General features: G+C 31.9%; 1 protein-coding gene across 1 annotated transcript in view; it reads right to left on the bottom strand.

Moving 5' to 3' along the window:
* Window positions 1-17,947, bottom strand: part of LOC143056125 (uncharacterized) — a 240,686-nt gene that overhangs the window by 219,895 nt on the left and 2,844 nt on the right. The window contains exons 5-14 of the mRNA XM_076229211.1: window positions 15,094-15,312; window positions 14,175-14,217; window positions 12,914-13,077; window positions 10,680-10,847; window positions 9,313-9,528; window positions 8,702-8,744; window positions 8,003-8,169; window positions 4,810-4,992; window positions 4,332-4,521; window positions 571-734 (exon numbers count right to left, since the gene is read on the bottom strand). Of these exons, the coding sequence (XP_076085326.1) occupies window positions 571-734; window positions 4,332-4,521; window positions 4,810-4,992; window positions 8,003-8,169; window positions 8,702-8,744; window positions 9,313-9,528; window positions 10,680-10,847; window positions 12,914-13,077; window positions 14,175-14,217; window positions 15,094-15,312 (1,557 nt within the window). The remainder of the gene's footprint in view (window positions 1-570; window positions 735-4,331; window positions 4,522-4,809; window positions 4,993-8,002; window positions 8,170-8,701; window positions 8,745-9,312; window positions 9,529-10,679; window positions 10,848-12,913; window positions 13,078-14,174; window positions 14,218-15,093; window positions 15,313-17,947) is intronic.

Below are 17,947 nucleotides of genomic sequence, written 5' to 3'. Positions count from 1 at the left end.
CAAAACCAATCTTAAACTTGTCTACTTCTTACCTGAATCTGTTCACAAAGCTAATCTAAAACTTATCTATCCCTACCTGAATATATTTACAAAGCCAATCTAAAACCTATTCACTTTTTACCTGACTTGGTATTACAAAACCAATCTTAAACTAGTCTACTTCTTACCTGAATCAGTTTACAAAGCCAATCTTAGACCTGTATACTTCTTACTTGAATATGTTTACAAATCCAATCTTATACCTGTATACTTCTGACCTGAAAGCGGGTTTAAAACCAATCTTATACCTGTATATTTCTTACCTGAATATGTTCACAAATCCAATCTTATTCATGTATACTTTTGACCTGAAAGGAGGTTAGCAAAAACAATTTCATACTTGTATACTTCTGACCTAAAAGGGGGTTTAAAACTAATCTTATACCTGTATAATTCTTGCCTGAATGGGTTAACAAAACCAATCTTAAACATGTATGCTTCTTCCTGAATTGATTTACAAAAATATTTAGCCAGCCTATTTCTTACCTGAATCAGTTTACAAAATGAATCTTAAACCTGTTTTCTTCTTACCTGAATCTTTGAAGCCTGTATTGTAATCACAGCTTTCTTTATTAAAGACCGTTTTATTAAAGATGGTGTATTCCTGGTCACATGCTAACAAACTATCACCATTCAGGCAGAATTGTATAGACATTGTAACTTCATACTGAGTAAACAGGTTGCTTACTAGGTAACTATAATAAAGAAATATGACATCTGTATAACTATAGAAAGTAAAATACATATTCAAGAGTGATTTCATTAATACAGGTGTCTCTCTATCTGATGATAGTTATTAAAGGTACCAGGATTATAATTTAGTACGCAAGACGCGCGTTTCGTCTACATAAGACTCATCATTGACGCTTATATCAAAATAGTTATAAAGCCAAAGAAGTACAAAGTTGAAGAGCACTGAAAAAATTGTTGTAAATTATAACTTTAAATTATTCACATAATGTCTAATGGTAAGTTACACTTAATTATTCACCTTATACAAGAAAAAAAATTACTACCTTTTCTGTGTTATTTAAAATTTAAACTTGTGCATTTTCCAATAATTCAGGATAGACCTTTGAATATAAATTTTAAAATAAATGACACAAATGCCTTTTTTTTTAACAAACTTGAGTGAAGTAACAAACAAATGCAATTTTCCAAGATATAAAGAAGCATAACTCTAGAATGGATGATAACAATACTGCCAACATTTAATCACTGTCTGCTTGCTATGGTTCTTGGAAATATGTATGTGTTTCATAAAATCTGGACGACAAAAACATATAGTTAGATTGTGGAAACAAAACAAAATTCAATTTTCCAAGTGATAAAAAGGCCAAATTGTAGAGCTGTAAGTGACTCACTACATAAATTTGAATTCTGTCTAGGAGTTTCTGTTTTAGGCATTTTTGGATGAGGAAAACTTAAGTCAGTGTGGAAACAAAAAATCAGACAGATGGGAAGACAGTCACGGGTAACACTTTGCAGGGACAGAAAAAGACATCTATGACAGGGGTTTACTAATGGCTGTGTTATATGCAGCACCATTCATTTCACTTGCAGATTTAGGATGATAATGCGGCTGATATGGTAACATCCAACTTTGTACTAGACCATTGTTAAATTTGATCATGCTAGCTATTAAGTCTAAGGAAGAAAAAAATATCTAGATTGTGACTTCCTGAAGAAAAGAAATTGTGCTTCAAAAAGACATTTCAAGCAGTTCTGTGTATTTGAGTTTATTGTAATAATATAAAACAATTAATTTTCAAGAAGAAATATATGAATTTAATAAACAGCTGCGACATGAGCGCATGATACGCCCGTCGTCTTTTGTGAAAGTTTTATGCAATAATCATCAATAGTTTCCGAGAAAGTTTTAAGCAATAACCATATATTGTTTTTGAGATACGGAGGGATATATGAAACACCCCCCCCCCCCCCCCCCTTCTTTTTTTTTCTTCAAAAAACTAAATATCACTAAAATAAAATTTTGAATCAAAAGCAAAAAGTATACAGATCTGTAGATTAATATAACAAAGAAGTGTGAAGTTTTAAGCAATAATCATAAATCGTTTTTGAGATACAAAGGGACATGTAAAAACTCCCTTCCTCTTTTTTACAAAATACTAAAATAACTGAAAAATAAAATTTTGAATCATCACCAAAAAGTATACAGATGTTTAGATTAATAACAAAGAAGTGTGTAAAGTTTTAAGCAATAATCATAAATCGTTTTTGAGATACGAAGGGACATGTAAAAAAACCCTCCCCCTTTTTTACAAAATACTCAATAACTCAAAAATGGAATTTTGAATCATCACCAAAAAGTATACAGATCTTAAGATTAATATAACTAAGAATTAAGTAAAGTTTTAAGCAATAATCAAAAATCGTTTTTGATATACGGTTCGACATGTGAAAAAAAAACACCCCCCTGTTTTAGTTACAAAGTGCCGTAACTCAAAAAGTTTTAATCTTATTTTCACCAAAAGGTATATAGATCATTTGACCATCATAAGAAACAACTATAAGATGTTTCATAAAATTTGGATAAGTCGTTCTCAAAATACGGTGCGACATGTTTACACTGGACAGACGTATAGACGGACAGACGGACGGACACCGGACATTTGTATAACATAATACATCCTGTCAAAATTTTGACAGGCGTATAAAAAGCAGGAGAAAAGTCTGAAATTGTAATAGAAAACAACTAGAGGCTCTCAAGAGCCTGTGTCGCTCACCTGTTAATGTGTTTACTGATGTCGGCCATCTTCGTTGGTAGGCGGGGTCATTAGACACTTTTTTTAAAATAGATACCCTAGTATTATGATTGTAGCCAAGTTTGGTTAAATTTGGCCAAGTCGTTTTAGAAAAGATTTTTATACAAGTTACAAAAATGACGAAAAGTTGTTCAATATTGACTATAAAGGGCAATAACTCCTTAAGGGGTCCTCTAACAATTTTGATCATGACTTATTTGTAGATCTTACTTTGCTGAACATTATTGCTGTTTACAGTTTATCTCTATCTATAATAGTATTCAAGATAATAACCAAAAACTGCAAAATTTCCTTAAAATCACCAATTTTAGGGCAGCAACCCAACAACAGGTTGTCCTATTCAACTCAAAATTTGTGAGGGGATATATCTTATTCTGATGGACATTTAAATTTTGAAAGATTTGCCCTAAATGTCTTAGTTTCAAAGATATAAAGCAAAAACTGCATTTTACCACTATGTTCTAATTTTAGCCATGTCGGCCATTTTGTTTGGTAGGCTGGGTCATCGGACACATTTTTTAAACTATAAACCACAATGATAATTGTGGGCAAGTTTGGTTAAATTTGGCAAAGTAGTTTTGGAGAAGAAGATTTTTAGAAAACTTACAAAAAATGACGAAAAGTTGTTAAAAATTGACTATAAAGGGCAATAACTCCTTAAGGAGTCAACTGACAATTTTGGTCATGTTGACTTATTTGTAGGTCTTACTTTGCTGAACATTATTGCTGATACAGTTTATCTCTATCTATAATAGTATTCAAGATAATAACCAAAAACTGCAAAATTTCCTTAAAATAACCATTTCACAGGCAGCAACCCAACAACAGGTTGTCCTATTCGTCTGAAAATGTCAGGGCAGATAGATCTTCACCTGATCAATCATTTTACCCCATGTCAGATTTGCTCTAAATGCTTTGGTTTTTGAGTTATAAGCCAAAAACTGCATTTTACCACTATGTTCTATTTTTAGACATGGCGGCCATCTTGGTTGGTTTGACGGGTCACGCCACACATTTTTTAAACTAGATACCCCAAGGATGATTGTGGCCAAGTTTGGTAGAATTTGGCCCAGTAGTTTCAGAGGAGAAGATTTTTGTAAAAGTTTACAGACGACGGACGACGGACGACGGACGCCAAGTGATGAGAAAAGCTCACTTGACCTTTCAGGTCAGGTCAGCTAATAATGTGTCACTTAGTAAACGGATGTCCCACTCGCATTATCATTTTCTATGTTCAGTGGACCATGAAATTGGGGTCAAAATTTTACTTTGGCATTAAAATTGAAAGATCGTATAGGGATATGTGTACAAAGTTTCAAGTTGATAGGCTTTCAACATCATCAAAAACTATATTGACCAAAAACTTGAACATGAAGCATGACATACGATCAAACGGACAGACGCACGAACGGACAACAGAGGAATGAACAGACGCAAGAACGAACAAATAAACGGAAACACAGACTGAAAAAACATAATGCCCTTAAAAAGGGCATAAAAACTTACTTTATTTCAGCTAAGCCATATAAGGAAAATTTGCCACTAGATCCAAAGACATAAGCATGTAATGATATGTCAGTTTCCAGTTTGTCCACTTTAAGACGTAGTCTGTTGCCACATGTGTCCACAATCAATTTATATTCCAGTGATGTAGCTAGCTGAGGCACATCAACACAGCATCGTACACCATTACATTCTGTAGGGATACTACACAATATGGTATCAGCTGGTGTAAATGTATTGTGTGAAATTGATGATCCACAATCTAAATATATAACAAGACACATTTTCTTTTAGTTGACATTTATAATAAGGGAGAAACAAAAAATTGTGTTAACACAAAAACACTATCTAATGTTTTTATATTATTCCACACAACACCCAATACAAATTCTTAACATGTTAAAGTTTAGTGACAGAATGACGTTTACTTATCTTCCTTGTTACAGCTTAAAAAAAATCTTGAAACATATATACTCCATACCATTATTGAAGCCATGTGTTGCATTTGCTGTCATAAATGGTTTCATTACATTGTAGCATTTCTTCTCAAGACTGAAGTAATTATTGACATCAAGGTCCTCAATTAGCTGTAGTCTGGCCCATTCTGGTAATGGTGAAGTATTGACTGGTAGACCAACTGATGACAGCCATGAACTATAGGAAACTATAATAAGATATTTTTGCTGTTATTATATTATAAGGTATAGGAAAATGCCTAGTTGTGGAAAACTTAAAATTTCAGAAAATATATTTAAATTTTTTTATATGAAAATTAGGTTAAAATCTCTATGATAACAAATAATGATTGTAGCAGGATGCTGTGACGAAGTTTCCCAAATAAAGTTCCTATAATTGCAGTCATTCCCATGGTCACTGGACATTGGCAGTATAGTACAGTGATATATGCAATAGTGATCCCAGGGTTCTTGCTGTTTCCATTGCAGCAGTGGCCATTTTGGAAATTCCAGTCAAAAGTATCATCTGTATTTGCCAATAAACATTTATACTAAGTATCATTAAATTTTGAGCTTTTTGGAATTTGTACACATTTTTTTAATTTGTGCGGTTTCCCTACAACAGTGATCGTTTCCAAAATTGCAAAGACAGATGCCATATTAGCACATGACAGGGAACATTTCATGAAAGAATCACTGTTTTTACATACTTTAATGCAACTTAAATTTTTCCCATAAGGTTTAATATTAAAACTTCCGGTTTCAATGGCAAAGACGGCTATTTAGGAAATTCTAAAATCATATGTCAGATGTGCATATTATAATTAACATTTCTGTAAAGTTCATTAAGTTTGGAACACTTTCCTATCTTTCATTTGTGCAGAACTTTAGATTAATATAACAAAGAAGTGTGTAAAGTTTTAAGCAATAATCATAAATTATTTTTGAGATACGGCGTGACATGTAAAAAAAAACCTCCCCTGTTATAAAAAATACTCAATAACTCAAAACAAAATATTTTTTGAATCATCACCAAAAAGTATACAGATCTTAAGATTACTATAACAAAGACTTGTGTAAAGTTTTAAGCAATAATCATAAATTGATTTTGAGATACGGCACAGCATGTAAAAAAAAAACCCTCCCCCTTTTTTATAAAATACTCAACAACTCAAAAATGAAATTTTGAATCACCACCAAAAAGTATACAGATCTTAAGATTAATATAACAAAGACATGTGTAAAGTATTAAGCAGTAATCATAAATGGTTTTTGAGATATGGTGCGACATATAAAAACCCTCCCTCCCTTTTTTACAAAATACTCAATAACTCAAAAATGAAATTTTGAATCATCACCAAAAAGTATACAGATCTTTAGATTAATATAACAAAGACATGTGTAAAGTTTTAAGCAATAATCATAAATGGTTTTTGAGATATGGCGTGACATGTAAAAACCCCCTCCCCCTTTTTTACAAAATACTCAATAACTCAAAAATGAAATTTTGAATCATCACCAAAAAGTATACAGATATTAAGATTAATATAAGTAAGAAGTTTTTAAAGTTTAAAGCCATAATCAAGAATCGTTTTTGAGATACGGTGCGACATGTGAAAACTAAAAACTCTTAAAGAGCCTGTATCGCTGACCTTGGTCTATGTGAATATTAAACAAAGGACACAGATACATTCATGACATAGTTGTGTTTTGGTGATGGTGATGTGTTTGTAAATCTTACTTTACTGAACATTCTTGATGCTTACAACTATCTCTATCAATAATGAACAGGTCCAGTAGTTTCAGTGAAAAATGTTAGTAAAAATTTACAAATTTTATGAAAATTCTTAAAAATTGACTATAAAGGAAAAAAAAATAACTCCTTAGGGGGTCAATTAAAATGTTCATGTTGACCTTTTTTCAGGTCTTACTTTGCTGTACATTATTGCTGTTTACAGTTTATCTCTATCTATAATAATATTCAAGATAATAACAAAAAACTGCAAATTTCCTTAAAATTACCAATTCAGGGGCAGTAACCTAGCAACGTGTCGTCCGATCCATCTGAATATTTCAGGGCAGATAGATTTTGAGCTGATAAACATTCAACCACAGTCAGATTTGATGTTAATGCTTTGGTTTTTGAGTAATAAGCCAAAAAATGCATTTTACCCCTATGTTCCATCTTGGTTGGTTGGCCAGGTCACCGACACAATTTTTAAATTAGATACCCCAATGATGGTTGTGGCCATCTTTAGTTCAAATTGGTCCAGTAGTTTCAGAGGAGAAGATGTGTGTAAGAGATAACTAAGATTTATGAAAAATGGTTAAAAATTGACTATAAAGGGATATAACTCCTTAAGGGGTCAACTGACCATTTCGGTCATGTTGACTTATTTTTAGGTCTTACTTTGCTGAACATTTTTGCTGTTTACAGTTTATCGCTACCTATAATAATATTCATGATAATAACCAAAAACAGCAAAATTTCCTTAAAATTACCAATTCAGGGGCAGCAACCTAACAGGTTGTCCGATTCATCTGAAAATTTCAGGGCAGATAAATCTTGACCTGATAAAACACTTTACAACTTGTCAGATTTGCTCTAAATGCTTTGGCTTTTGAGTTATAAGCCAAAAGCTGCATTTTACACATATGTTTTATTTTTAGCCATGGCGGCCATCTTGGTTGGTTGGCCGGGTCACCGGACACAATTTTTTAACAAGATACTGTAATAATGATTTTGGCCATGTTTAGTTAAATTTGGCCAAGTAGTTTCAGAGGAGAAGATTTTTGTAAAAGTTTACAGACGACAGACAACGGTCGATGATCGCCGGACGATGGATGCTGGACGACGGACGCCAAGCTAAAAACACACCCCTGTTTTAGTTACAAAGTGCCGTAACTCAAAAAGTTTTAATCTTATTTTCACCAAAAAGTATACAGATCATTTGACCATCAAAAGAAACAACTATATTAAGTTTCATGAGATTTGGATAAGTCATTCTCAAGTTACGGTGCGACATGTTTACGCCGGACAGACAGACGGACAGACAGACAGATGGACAGACACTTGACTTTTGTATACCATAATACGTCCCATCAAAATTTTGAGGGGCGTATAAAAATTGATTCATACAAGAAATGATGCCAAAAAAAAGAAAACAACAAGACAAAAGTCGAGATGCAGAAAAGTACAGACACATTTTGCACACTCACACTGAGAATCAATAAATCCTGCTGATCTATCACAAACTGCCTTCACTAGTTCAAAGTTTAAGAGGATGGTTTCTTGTAATGCACATGCACCGCTGGCTTCATAACATGCCATCAGGTCCATATTCACTAAATACTTATTACTTGTTATAAGATTATTCACTGTAAATCTACAATAGCAAGTCATGTTTTATAAAAAAAAATCTTTTACAAGTAGGGAAACCCCTTTAAGACAAAAATAGCATATACCATTAATATTGAGATCCAAAAATCTGCAAGAGGAGAAAACTACTTTTATCTGTTATGTTTGCTAACATTATAAATATTTCATTTACAGATATTTATTAAATATTAAGAGTAGACTTTAAAACAATAAAGTTCCAAATGCACATGATGAAACACAATGTCAATTCTGTTGTGTTCAATTTTTGTTAAAATGTTTCATATTCATTAAATTTCATTATAATTCTTTAGTAGCAGGTGTGTATACACTACATTTTACAAAGAACTAAATCATCTTAAATAACCATCTTAGTCATAATATTACAAACACTTTTTTGTTTCCTCTTCCTTTCCTACATCCCTGCTTTAGTTGAAATGTCAAAGGAGGATCAATTTTCCAATGTAAATGTTGTGATGTAAAACCATGCTGAGTTTTTGTTTTGTTGTTTTATTATACAATGTATTTATTTTTTCTCTTACCTAAGCCCATATACTCCATTCAACTTGTAAACTTCCTCAGTTCCTAAATTATTAATTATGACTGTTTGTTAATCTTATTTACATTTTAAAAAACTAGTAATAGTATGCATAAAATACGAATAAAAAGTTATATTTCCTTACAATGCCCAATGTTGTGAACTTGTAGAACCAAAATCAAAAATCTATATATTTATACTAAATTTAAACAAAAAATCAGTAATTTTTATATATTTCGATAAGGTAAAAATGTTTCTCTTATTTTCTATACAAAGTCTTATATATAGTTTTCAGAATTTTGTATAAGTTCACTTTATAGTATGCTCACTAATTTTACCACTGTTCAATACTGTTAAGTGAACTTTATAGTGAATGCATGAATTTGCTGAAAAAAATGGGAAAAAAATGTTATGTGCTTGACTTTAAATATATAAGCTTTCAGCAAACAGAGAGTTGATCATTGAAGAAATCAAAAACGTGTCGTACAGTGTAGTCATATATCAAAAAGGTATTATTGTACTTGCAGAATAGAATTCAATTTAAATGTGTTATTGTGAAAGAAATGAACCAGTATACCTTCTAAAGAGGTGGGAGAAAAATCTAAGAATAATTACCCCAAACATATCCAGTCAATGATATAGTTCTGGTCATCCTTTCAAGCGTGACAATCAGCTCTCCTTTACATGAATCAATTTGAACACTGGCCTCAATACTTCTACCGACTTCTGTTTCCTCAAAACAACATGTAAACTTTTCACAAGTGTTGTCAACGTTACATGAAACTGTATTGGCGAGCGCTAGCAAGCTACTTGTAGGAACATCAGAACAAGCTTAAAAAAATAAAATTATAATGTATACATTAAGTACTATGTGAATTTATGTAAATTCAAGAAACTACAATTAAAGGAATATCACAATCACTTTTATGCAAATGTTTTACTACCATATAGATTGTATTGAGTATGAGATGTGACATTACTAAATTATAATCCTGGTACTTTTGATAACTATTTACTGTGGATTCATTTAATTTTTCATTAATTGCTGAAAACTTGCATTTTTGTGGATATTTAATTTCGTGGTTGTGCCAATATCTGCATGTTAAACCAATTGAAAACTAGTAATTCCTTGAACATTTGAATTCATGGTTCACCTATACCAACGAAACCCACGAAAATTGGTATCCAGCAAATAATAATTAATCCACAGTAAATCAAGTTAAAGATTATTAGCTACATAGTGTGCTAGTGATCTAATACGATATATATGGGGTCTAGCACACTATGTAATGAATTTATCTTACAGACTATCTTAACATGTAGTATTTAGACGAGTTGCCTATAAAAGTGATCAACTCTTCAATACCGTTAGTATTACAGCAAGAACCTACTTCCATTGGTCTATTCAAAAACAAATGCCAACAATAACAACTTGTTAGCTTTAAATGTGTTTTATGAATTTATTTTAATCGTTCATCATCATGATTGCATTGTCTGTTGAAACCTTTAAGATTTTTCCTCAACACCGTGTTGTTTTATAAAGGGATGTTACACCACTACTAACCGTGTATTGAAATAAGCCCCGCCTCCCAACTAACATAATATGGAATATACACAGTCTCCACGCGGTTGCTTTTAACCAATCATATTCCTAGAAATGTATAGGAAGTAAGATAATAACAATTAGCTTCTTGAAGGTTTGCTTGAATAAATAAGTGCTTTCATCCATATTCTTTGATCTTTGATGGATGGTAGTCTTAATGACAGAAATCGCCTTGTTGCTGTTAAAGCAGTGTGATTTTGATATTTAAATCACATCACCAAACAATCTATGAACAGTACATATCTTTATCATTTGAACTTTGGTGGATAGTTGTTTCAGTGGCAATCATACAACACCTCCTTATTCTGTGTCGAATTCCTTAAATCCAATTTTGCAACTGTCATATATTCTAGGACCCCCTATTTCTCCGTTCACTAACCTGTAATCCATCCATTGGTGCTAGAAGAATACAAGTCACCCTTACGATCACATGGTGTGGCTAATAGGCTAAATGAAACAAATGCTTCATCCAAAAATCGAGAGGCATCATAGCTTTCCAAGTTTCCTGAGATCTGATTATCCGCCTTAAACTGGGTTAAAGAAAGGTCTGAAAAAAGAAGATATACCATAATGACATTTTTCAATTGCATCACTACATTTTGTGTATGTATGTGTATATGTGCATTTCTTGGATGAACATGCACTTACTTAAAAGGTTTCTGAAAGGTTTTATCCATTTTTACAGTAAAAATAAAGAGCAAGAATCAAAGATCAAGTCTCTTGAAATAAGTTTAAATCAACGTGTTTTATGTGGTATTTGATTGTGTTCTATTGTAAGATGAATTAGAACTATATGTAACTAGAGGCTCTAAAGAGCCTGTGTCGCTCACCTTGGTCTATGTGAATATTCAACAAAGAACACAGATGGATTCATGACAAAATTGTGTTTTGGTGATGGCGATGTGTTTGTAGATCTTACTTTACTGAACATTCTTGCTGCTTACAATTATCTCTATCTATAATGATTGGCCCAGTAGTTTCAGTGGAAAATGTTAGTAAAATTTACAAAGTTTATGAAAATTGTTAAAAATTGACTATAAAGGACAATAACTCCTTAGGCGGTCAATTGACCATTTCAATCATGTTGACTTATTTGTAAATCTTACTTTGCTGAACATTATTGCTGTTTACAGTTTATCTCTATCTATAATAATATTCAAGATAATAACCAAAAACAGCAAAATTTCCTTAAACTTACAAATTCAGGGGCAGCAACCCACAATGAGTTGTCCAATTCATCTGAAAATTTCAGGGCAGATAGATCTTGACCTGATTAACAATTTTACACCATGTCAGATTTGCCCTAAATGCTTTGGTTTTTGAGTTATAAGCCAAAAACTGCATTTTACCCCTATGTTCTATTTTTAGCCATGGTGGCCATCTTGATTTGATGGCCAGGTCACCAGACGACACATTTTTTAAACTAAATACCCCACAAATGATTGTGGCCAAGTTTGGATTAATTTGGCCCAGTAGTTTCAGAGGAGAAGATTTTTGTAAAAGATAACTAAGATTAACGAAAAATGGTTAAAAATTGACTATAAAGGGAAATAACTCTTAAAGGGGTCAACTGACCATTTTGGTTATGTTGGCTTATTTGTAAATCTTACTTTGCTGAACATTATTGCTGTTAACAGTTTATCTCTATCTATAATAATATTCAAGTTAATAACCAAAAACTGTAAAATTTCCTTAAAATTACCAATTTAGGGGCAGCAACCCAACAACGGGTTGTCCAATTCATCAGAAAATTTAAGGGCAGATAAATCTTGACCTGATAAACAATTTTACCCACGTTAGATTTGCTCTAAATGCTTTGGTTTTTGAGTTATAAGCCAAAAACCACATTTTACCCCTATGTTCTATTTTTAGCCATAGTGGCCATCTCGGTTGTTTGACCGGGTCACCAGACACATTCTTTAAACTAGATACCCCAATGATGATTGTGGCCAAGTTTGGTTTAATTTTGCCCAGTAGTTTCAGAGGAGAAGATTTTTGTAAAAGATTACTAAGATTTACGAAAAATGGTTAAAAATTGACTATAAAGGGCAATAACTCCTAATGGGGTCAACTGACCATTTCAGTCAAGTTGACTTATTTGTAAATCTTACTTTGCTGAACATTATTGCTGTTTACAGTTTATCTCTATCTATAATAATATTCAAGATAATAAACAAAAACAGTAAAATGTCCATAAAATTACCAATTCAGGGGGCAGCAACCCAACAAAGGGTTGTTCGATTCATATGAAAATTTCAGGGCAGGTAGATCTTGACCTGATAAACAATGTTATCCCATGTCAGATTTGCTCTAAATGCTTTGGTTTTTGAGTTATAAGCCAAAAACCACATTTTACCCCTGTGTTCTATTTTTAGCCATGCCGGCCATCTTGGTTGGTTGACCGGGTCACCGGACACATTTTTAAAACTAGATACCCCAATGATTGTGGCCAAGTTTGGTTAAATTTGGCCCCATAGTTTCAGAGGAGAAGATTTTTGTAAAAGTTAACGCTGGACGACGGACGCCAGACGCCGGACGCCGGACGACAAGTGATGGGAAAAGATCACTTGGCCCTTCGGGCCAGGTGAGCTAAAAATATAATAATTAACTTACTCTGATGAACAAATCCTGCATCCCATGTACATTGTTTTTTGGGTAGAAGGACATTTTGTGCTATCAAATAATCTTGCTCACATGCCTTGGCACTCTCTGTACAGACAGAAACGTTCATATCTAGTAGGTAGGCATATTCTGACTCAATATCATACACAGTAAACCTATAACACATAATTTAATTTTAATAGAATAAAATAAAGAGCAAAAGATATATACATGTAACTACTAAATGTACAGAAAGACAAATACATTTTATAGACACAATCCTTATTTCCATCTTTCTGTTTAAACATATTAATTTATAGTAGATTGGGAAACAAGTTATTACAGCTTATACTAATCCCTTTACATTTTGCTGGTGCAAGTGCTGCCTTGTAGTGGCATAAGCCTGCTTTTTTTCTAAATCTACAAGGATGCCTTTTACGTGCAAGAGATATTGCACTGTTTTAACACGGGTCAGCCATTCATCATCCCTTTCCTACGACTATCATCTTTTTTCAAGACCATACTCCAACTGACGTCAAGGGAAAGCCAAAAATTCAGTCCCTGAAATTTTCTCCCCTAAAAAACGGGGATCGAACCAGTAACCTTTGTGTTTGAAGTCTGATGCGCTATCCACTACACCATGGCTCTCCTTCCTCTAAAATTAGGTCTTTTGTCTTTCGAAAATTCCAAATGTAATGCATGTCATGTATGTGGATGAGTTTAGTACTGTTCTAACTTTATTATTTTTTTCATAAGATATCACAACATTTGTAGTTACAAACATTAGAACTACATTTTGAAAGCAAAACCATGTAATTTCCTTGCAGCCATGAAACATGAAACAACATTTCAGAACCAAAACCAGTGTAGATTTCAAATGCAAGTTCTTAAAAAAAAGGGGGGCCTAGGTTACCAAGTGGTCTAAGTAGTTCTACTATTGTAATCACTAGCCAATCAACATTGAGGTTGTGAGTTCGAACCCCGCTTGTGTGAGTGCACTCGACTCAAATATAATTGACTAGGATTGTCTGCTTTCCTATCAAATATCAGTGGTTTTCTGCGGTCAATCCGGCTTCCTTCACCAATAAAAACTGGCCGCCACAAAATAGCCCATAGGTGGCACTTAAAAGTGGCGTTAAAACACCAACAATCAATCTTAAAAACAAAGAAGACTGAAACATCATAAAAGATGACAGTTTGTAATAGTATAAACACAACAGGAAGAATCTTGAGTTTCATTTTCAACACAGCATTTTCTTTTCCTATGACTTACTGTGTTTTCACTATTCCTCCCAAAGAGAAGTTTCTCTGTTCACCTAAAATAGACATTAAAAATAAATATGACACTGGAAACTCAATTGCCAACAGCAAGTAACGCATTCATTATTTTTCTACTCATGAAAGTCACAAAAAATAAGTTGCTATACTGAACTAGACAAAGCAAAAAAATCATTGTTGATGACTATTAATATTCATCTAATCTGCATAGCATATAACAAACAATATATCAGTAATTTTTAGGAAAGATTAATTAATGCTTGCTGTAATTACAGTGGCAATATTTCATGGATATATTATACAGGACAATATTTTAAAATAACTTACCAAATGTATAGTCTGCCATGGCCATAAAGGAAATTAGCAACAACAACTTGCCAAATGTATAGTCTGCCATAGCCATAAAGGAAATTAGCAACAACAACTAACCAAATGTATAGTCTGTCATGGCCATAAAGAAAATAAGCAACAACAACTTACCAAATGTATAGTCTGCCATGGCCAGATAGGAAATTAGCAACAACAACTTACCAAATGTATAGTATACCATGGCCAGATAGGAAATTGGCAACAACAACTTACCAAATAGATATAGGAAGTTGTGGTGCGAGTACCAATGAGACAACTCTCAATCCAAATAAAAAGTAAACCATTATAGGTCAATGTACGGCCTTCAACACGGAGCCTTGGTTCACACCGAACAACAAGCTTTAAAGGGCCCCAAAATTACTAGTGTAAAACCAATCAGGGGAAACAAACGGTCTAATCTATATAAAATAAAAAAACGAGAAACGAGAAACACGTATAAATTAAATAAACAAACGACAACTACTGTACATCAGATTCCTGACTTAGGACAGGTGCAAACATTTGCAGCGGGATTAAACGTTTTAATGGATCCAACAAGAACTTACCAAATATATAGTCTACCATGGCCAGCTTAAAATGGAAGTTTTCTATTCCCACCTTGATGACAAAATCACATGGATCTAGTTTGACAACTACATGGAAAGGTCTATGAAGCTTCACAGAGCCAACACAACACTCGATTTCCGTACAACTTGATGTCACATGACATGTAATATCAGTGTAACTGCTAGATAGATCTTGTATGGTGGTAGTAAGGCTACATTCTAAATGACAAAAACACAATCGTTGTAATCTTGAACATCATGTTTGAGCTAAAAATGTCTAATTTTAATTCAAAAAAATAAAAGTATAAATTAGTACAGTTTTTTACGTTTCTATTTTCCTTTTTATGGATTGTTAAATCAGAAATTAATGTCATCTATTTATTAAAGATATCATGAGCATTGCATTAATTCAAACTTATACTTTTATGTTCGCTACTGATGTCATTAAGATGGATTTTAAGTTGACTTTGAAAAGTTCACACGAATGTTTTAATTTTAAGATTATAGTGACAATATTACAGTACTTGCAACCTTATGTGCTACTGTTTGACCTGCACTTGACTGATCGGTGAATAATCGGTAACGGATGTTTGACTGGTGGATGACCCATGAAATCCGTCAGATACATCAATTAACCTATGTGAGAGTTACTGTGAAAATGGTCAGTGATCGATCAGTAAATAAATTTTAAGCACGGATCCGACTGATACGTATATAATTAAATTTTTAAGTAAAACGAACCTCACAGTAAAAACATTTGATAAACACAGACCTCTACGAAGACACCTTTACTACTTAAATTGTAATCAGCTTGGTGACAATAACACATAAAAAATATTTACATGACTGTTCATACATCATAATAATCATAGTGTTTTACTTCATATTCCCTTATTTCAATTTCTGCCAAATATACATAATAATGTCATGCTCAAAATATTTATGTACCACTTAAAAGCAATAAAAAGTTATAATTTAAAATAAGTACTCGATTTAGAAATTTTGCATTTTAATGCCACTAGATGGTGAAAATAAAAAAAGTATAATTGTAGAGATACTCAAGCTTTGTTTGAGTTGATTAAGAATGTTGTTTTAACTATTTTAAATTACCAATTTTTTTTATTTTTATTTAAATATTATGCAATGTAATTTGTAAAAAGTTATTTGAAGGGCCTCAAGATAAGTTTTTTTTTTTTTTTTTAGAATTTTCATGGATTAAGAAATAGAATACTTATACTTTTGTTTGTGTTGAATAAGAATGCAATAATTTCTTAATTTTAATTGAAACTATGAACCGCTATATATGATTTCTGTACATTAGAGTTGGTTATTTTTCATAAAATATGCTGAATGTTTAAGAAAAGATACTAAATTTTTGTTCCTGTTCCTAAAAAATGCAAATATTTCTTCTTTTATATCAGAAATATTGCAACCTCAATTTCTATCAGTCATTATAAATGCATTTAGATAAGTACTTTTGTATGAGATGTTATTGATTAAAGGATAAATATGTTTAAACTTTTGTTTATGTTGAATACGAATGCAATCATTTCTCTATTTTAATAGAAAGTATTAGCTGCCATTGGATTTTTGTACTTTAAAAGGTTCAGGATTGAATGTTTTTCATAAATTAAAAGAATATCATAGAAAATATACTAAAATGTTGTTCTCATTGTTTAAAATTATCAATTTTCTATTTACGGCTATTCCAGAAAAAAATGTATGGGGAGGATTGGAAGGCACATTGTATTAATAATACATAGGTGATGGGTATCAGAGCAACTTTTCACACTATAATGCACTATAATTCTCAATTACAATTGTCTGGGTGGCGGGTGCTGACAAAAACTGCCTTCCAACCCCCCAATACATTTTTTTCTGGAATAGCCTTTAAAACAATGGAATGTTTTTGTTGCTAGTTTTTTCAAAAATCTCAAGATTAAGAGAATTTTGATAATGTAAGGAAAAAAAATACTAACACTTTTGTTTGTGTTCAATACCAATGCAATAATTTATAAATTTTGATAGAAATTATGAACGGCTATTTGATTTCAGTTTTTTTTGTACATCAGGATTGGTTGTTTTTTTATAAAATATGCTGAATTTCAGGGAAAAGATACTAAATTTTTGTATGTGTTGCTTAAAAATGCAAATATTTCTTCTTTACATCAGAAATATTGCCAATTCATTTGCATTCAGTCATTATAAATGCCTTTGAATTAGTATTTTTTTATAAAATTTGAATAATTAAAGAACAAATATGCATAAACTTGTGTTTTTGTCGAATAAGAATGCAATTATTTCTTAATTTTAATGGAAATTAATGACTGCCATTGAATTTTTGTACTTTTTATAGTTTTATATTGGTTGTTTTTACAAAATTAAAAGGATTTTAGAGAAAACATACTAAAATATTGTTCCTATTGGGGTTTTTTTGGAATATTTTTTTGTACCTAGTTTTTGGAAAGGCCTCTAGATTAGTTTTTTTATATAATTTAAATATAATGAGAATTAAAATAATTAAACTCTTGTTTGTGTTGAACAAGAATACAACAATTTCATTATTTTGATAGCAATTAAGAACCGCCATTTGATTTCAGTACTATTTGTACATCAGGATTGGTTGGTTTTTTTTATAAAATATGCTGAATTGCATGGAAAAGATACTAAATTTTTTACCTTTGCTTGAAAATGCAAATATTTTTATCATATATCGAAGATAACGCAACATCAATTGCAATCAGTCATTATAAATGCCTTTAGATAAGTAATTTTGTATAAAATGTGTATAATTGAAGAATAAAAAAGCATTAACTTTTGTTTTTGTTGAAGAAGAATGCAATCATTTCTTCAT

Source organism: Mytilus galloprovincialis, chromosome 13 (assembly GCF_965363235.1).
Source record: "Mytilus galloprovincialis chromosome 13, xbMytGall1.hap1.1, whole genome shotgun sequence".
Taxonomy (NCBI): Eukaryota; Metazoa; Mollusca; class Bivalvia; order Mytilida; family Mytilidae; genus Mytilus; species Mytilus galloprovincialis.
The sequence above is the reverse complement of the archived record's forward strand: the minus strand, read 5'-3'. Positions and strand labels throughout refer to the sequence as shown.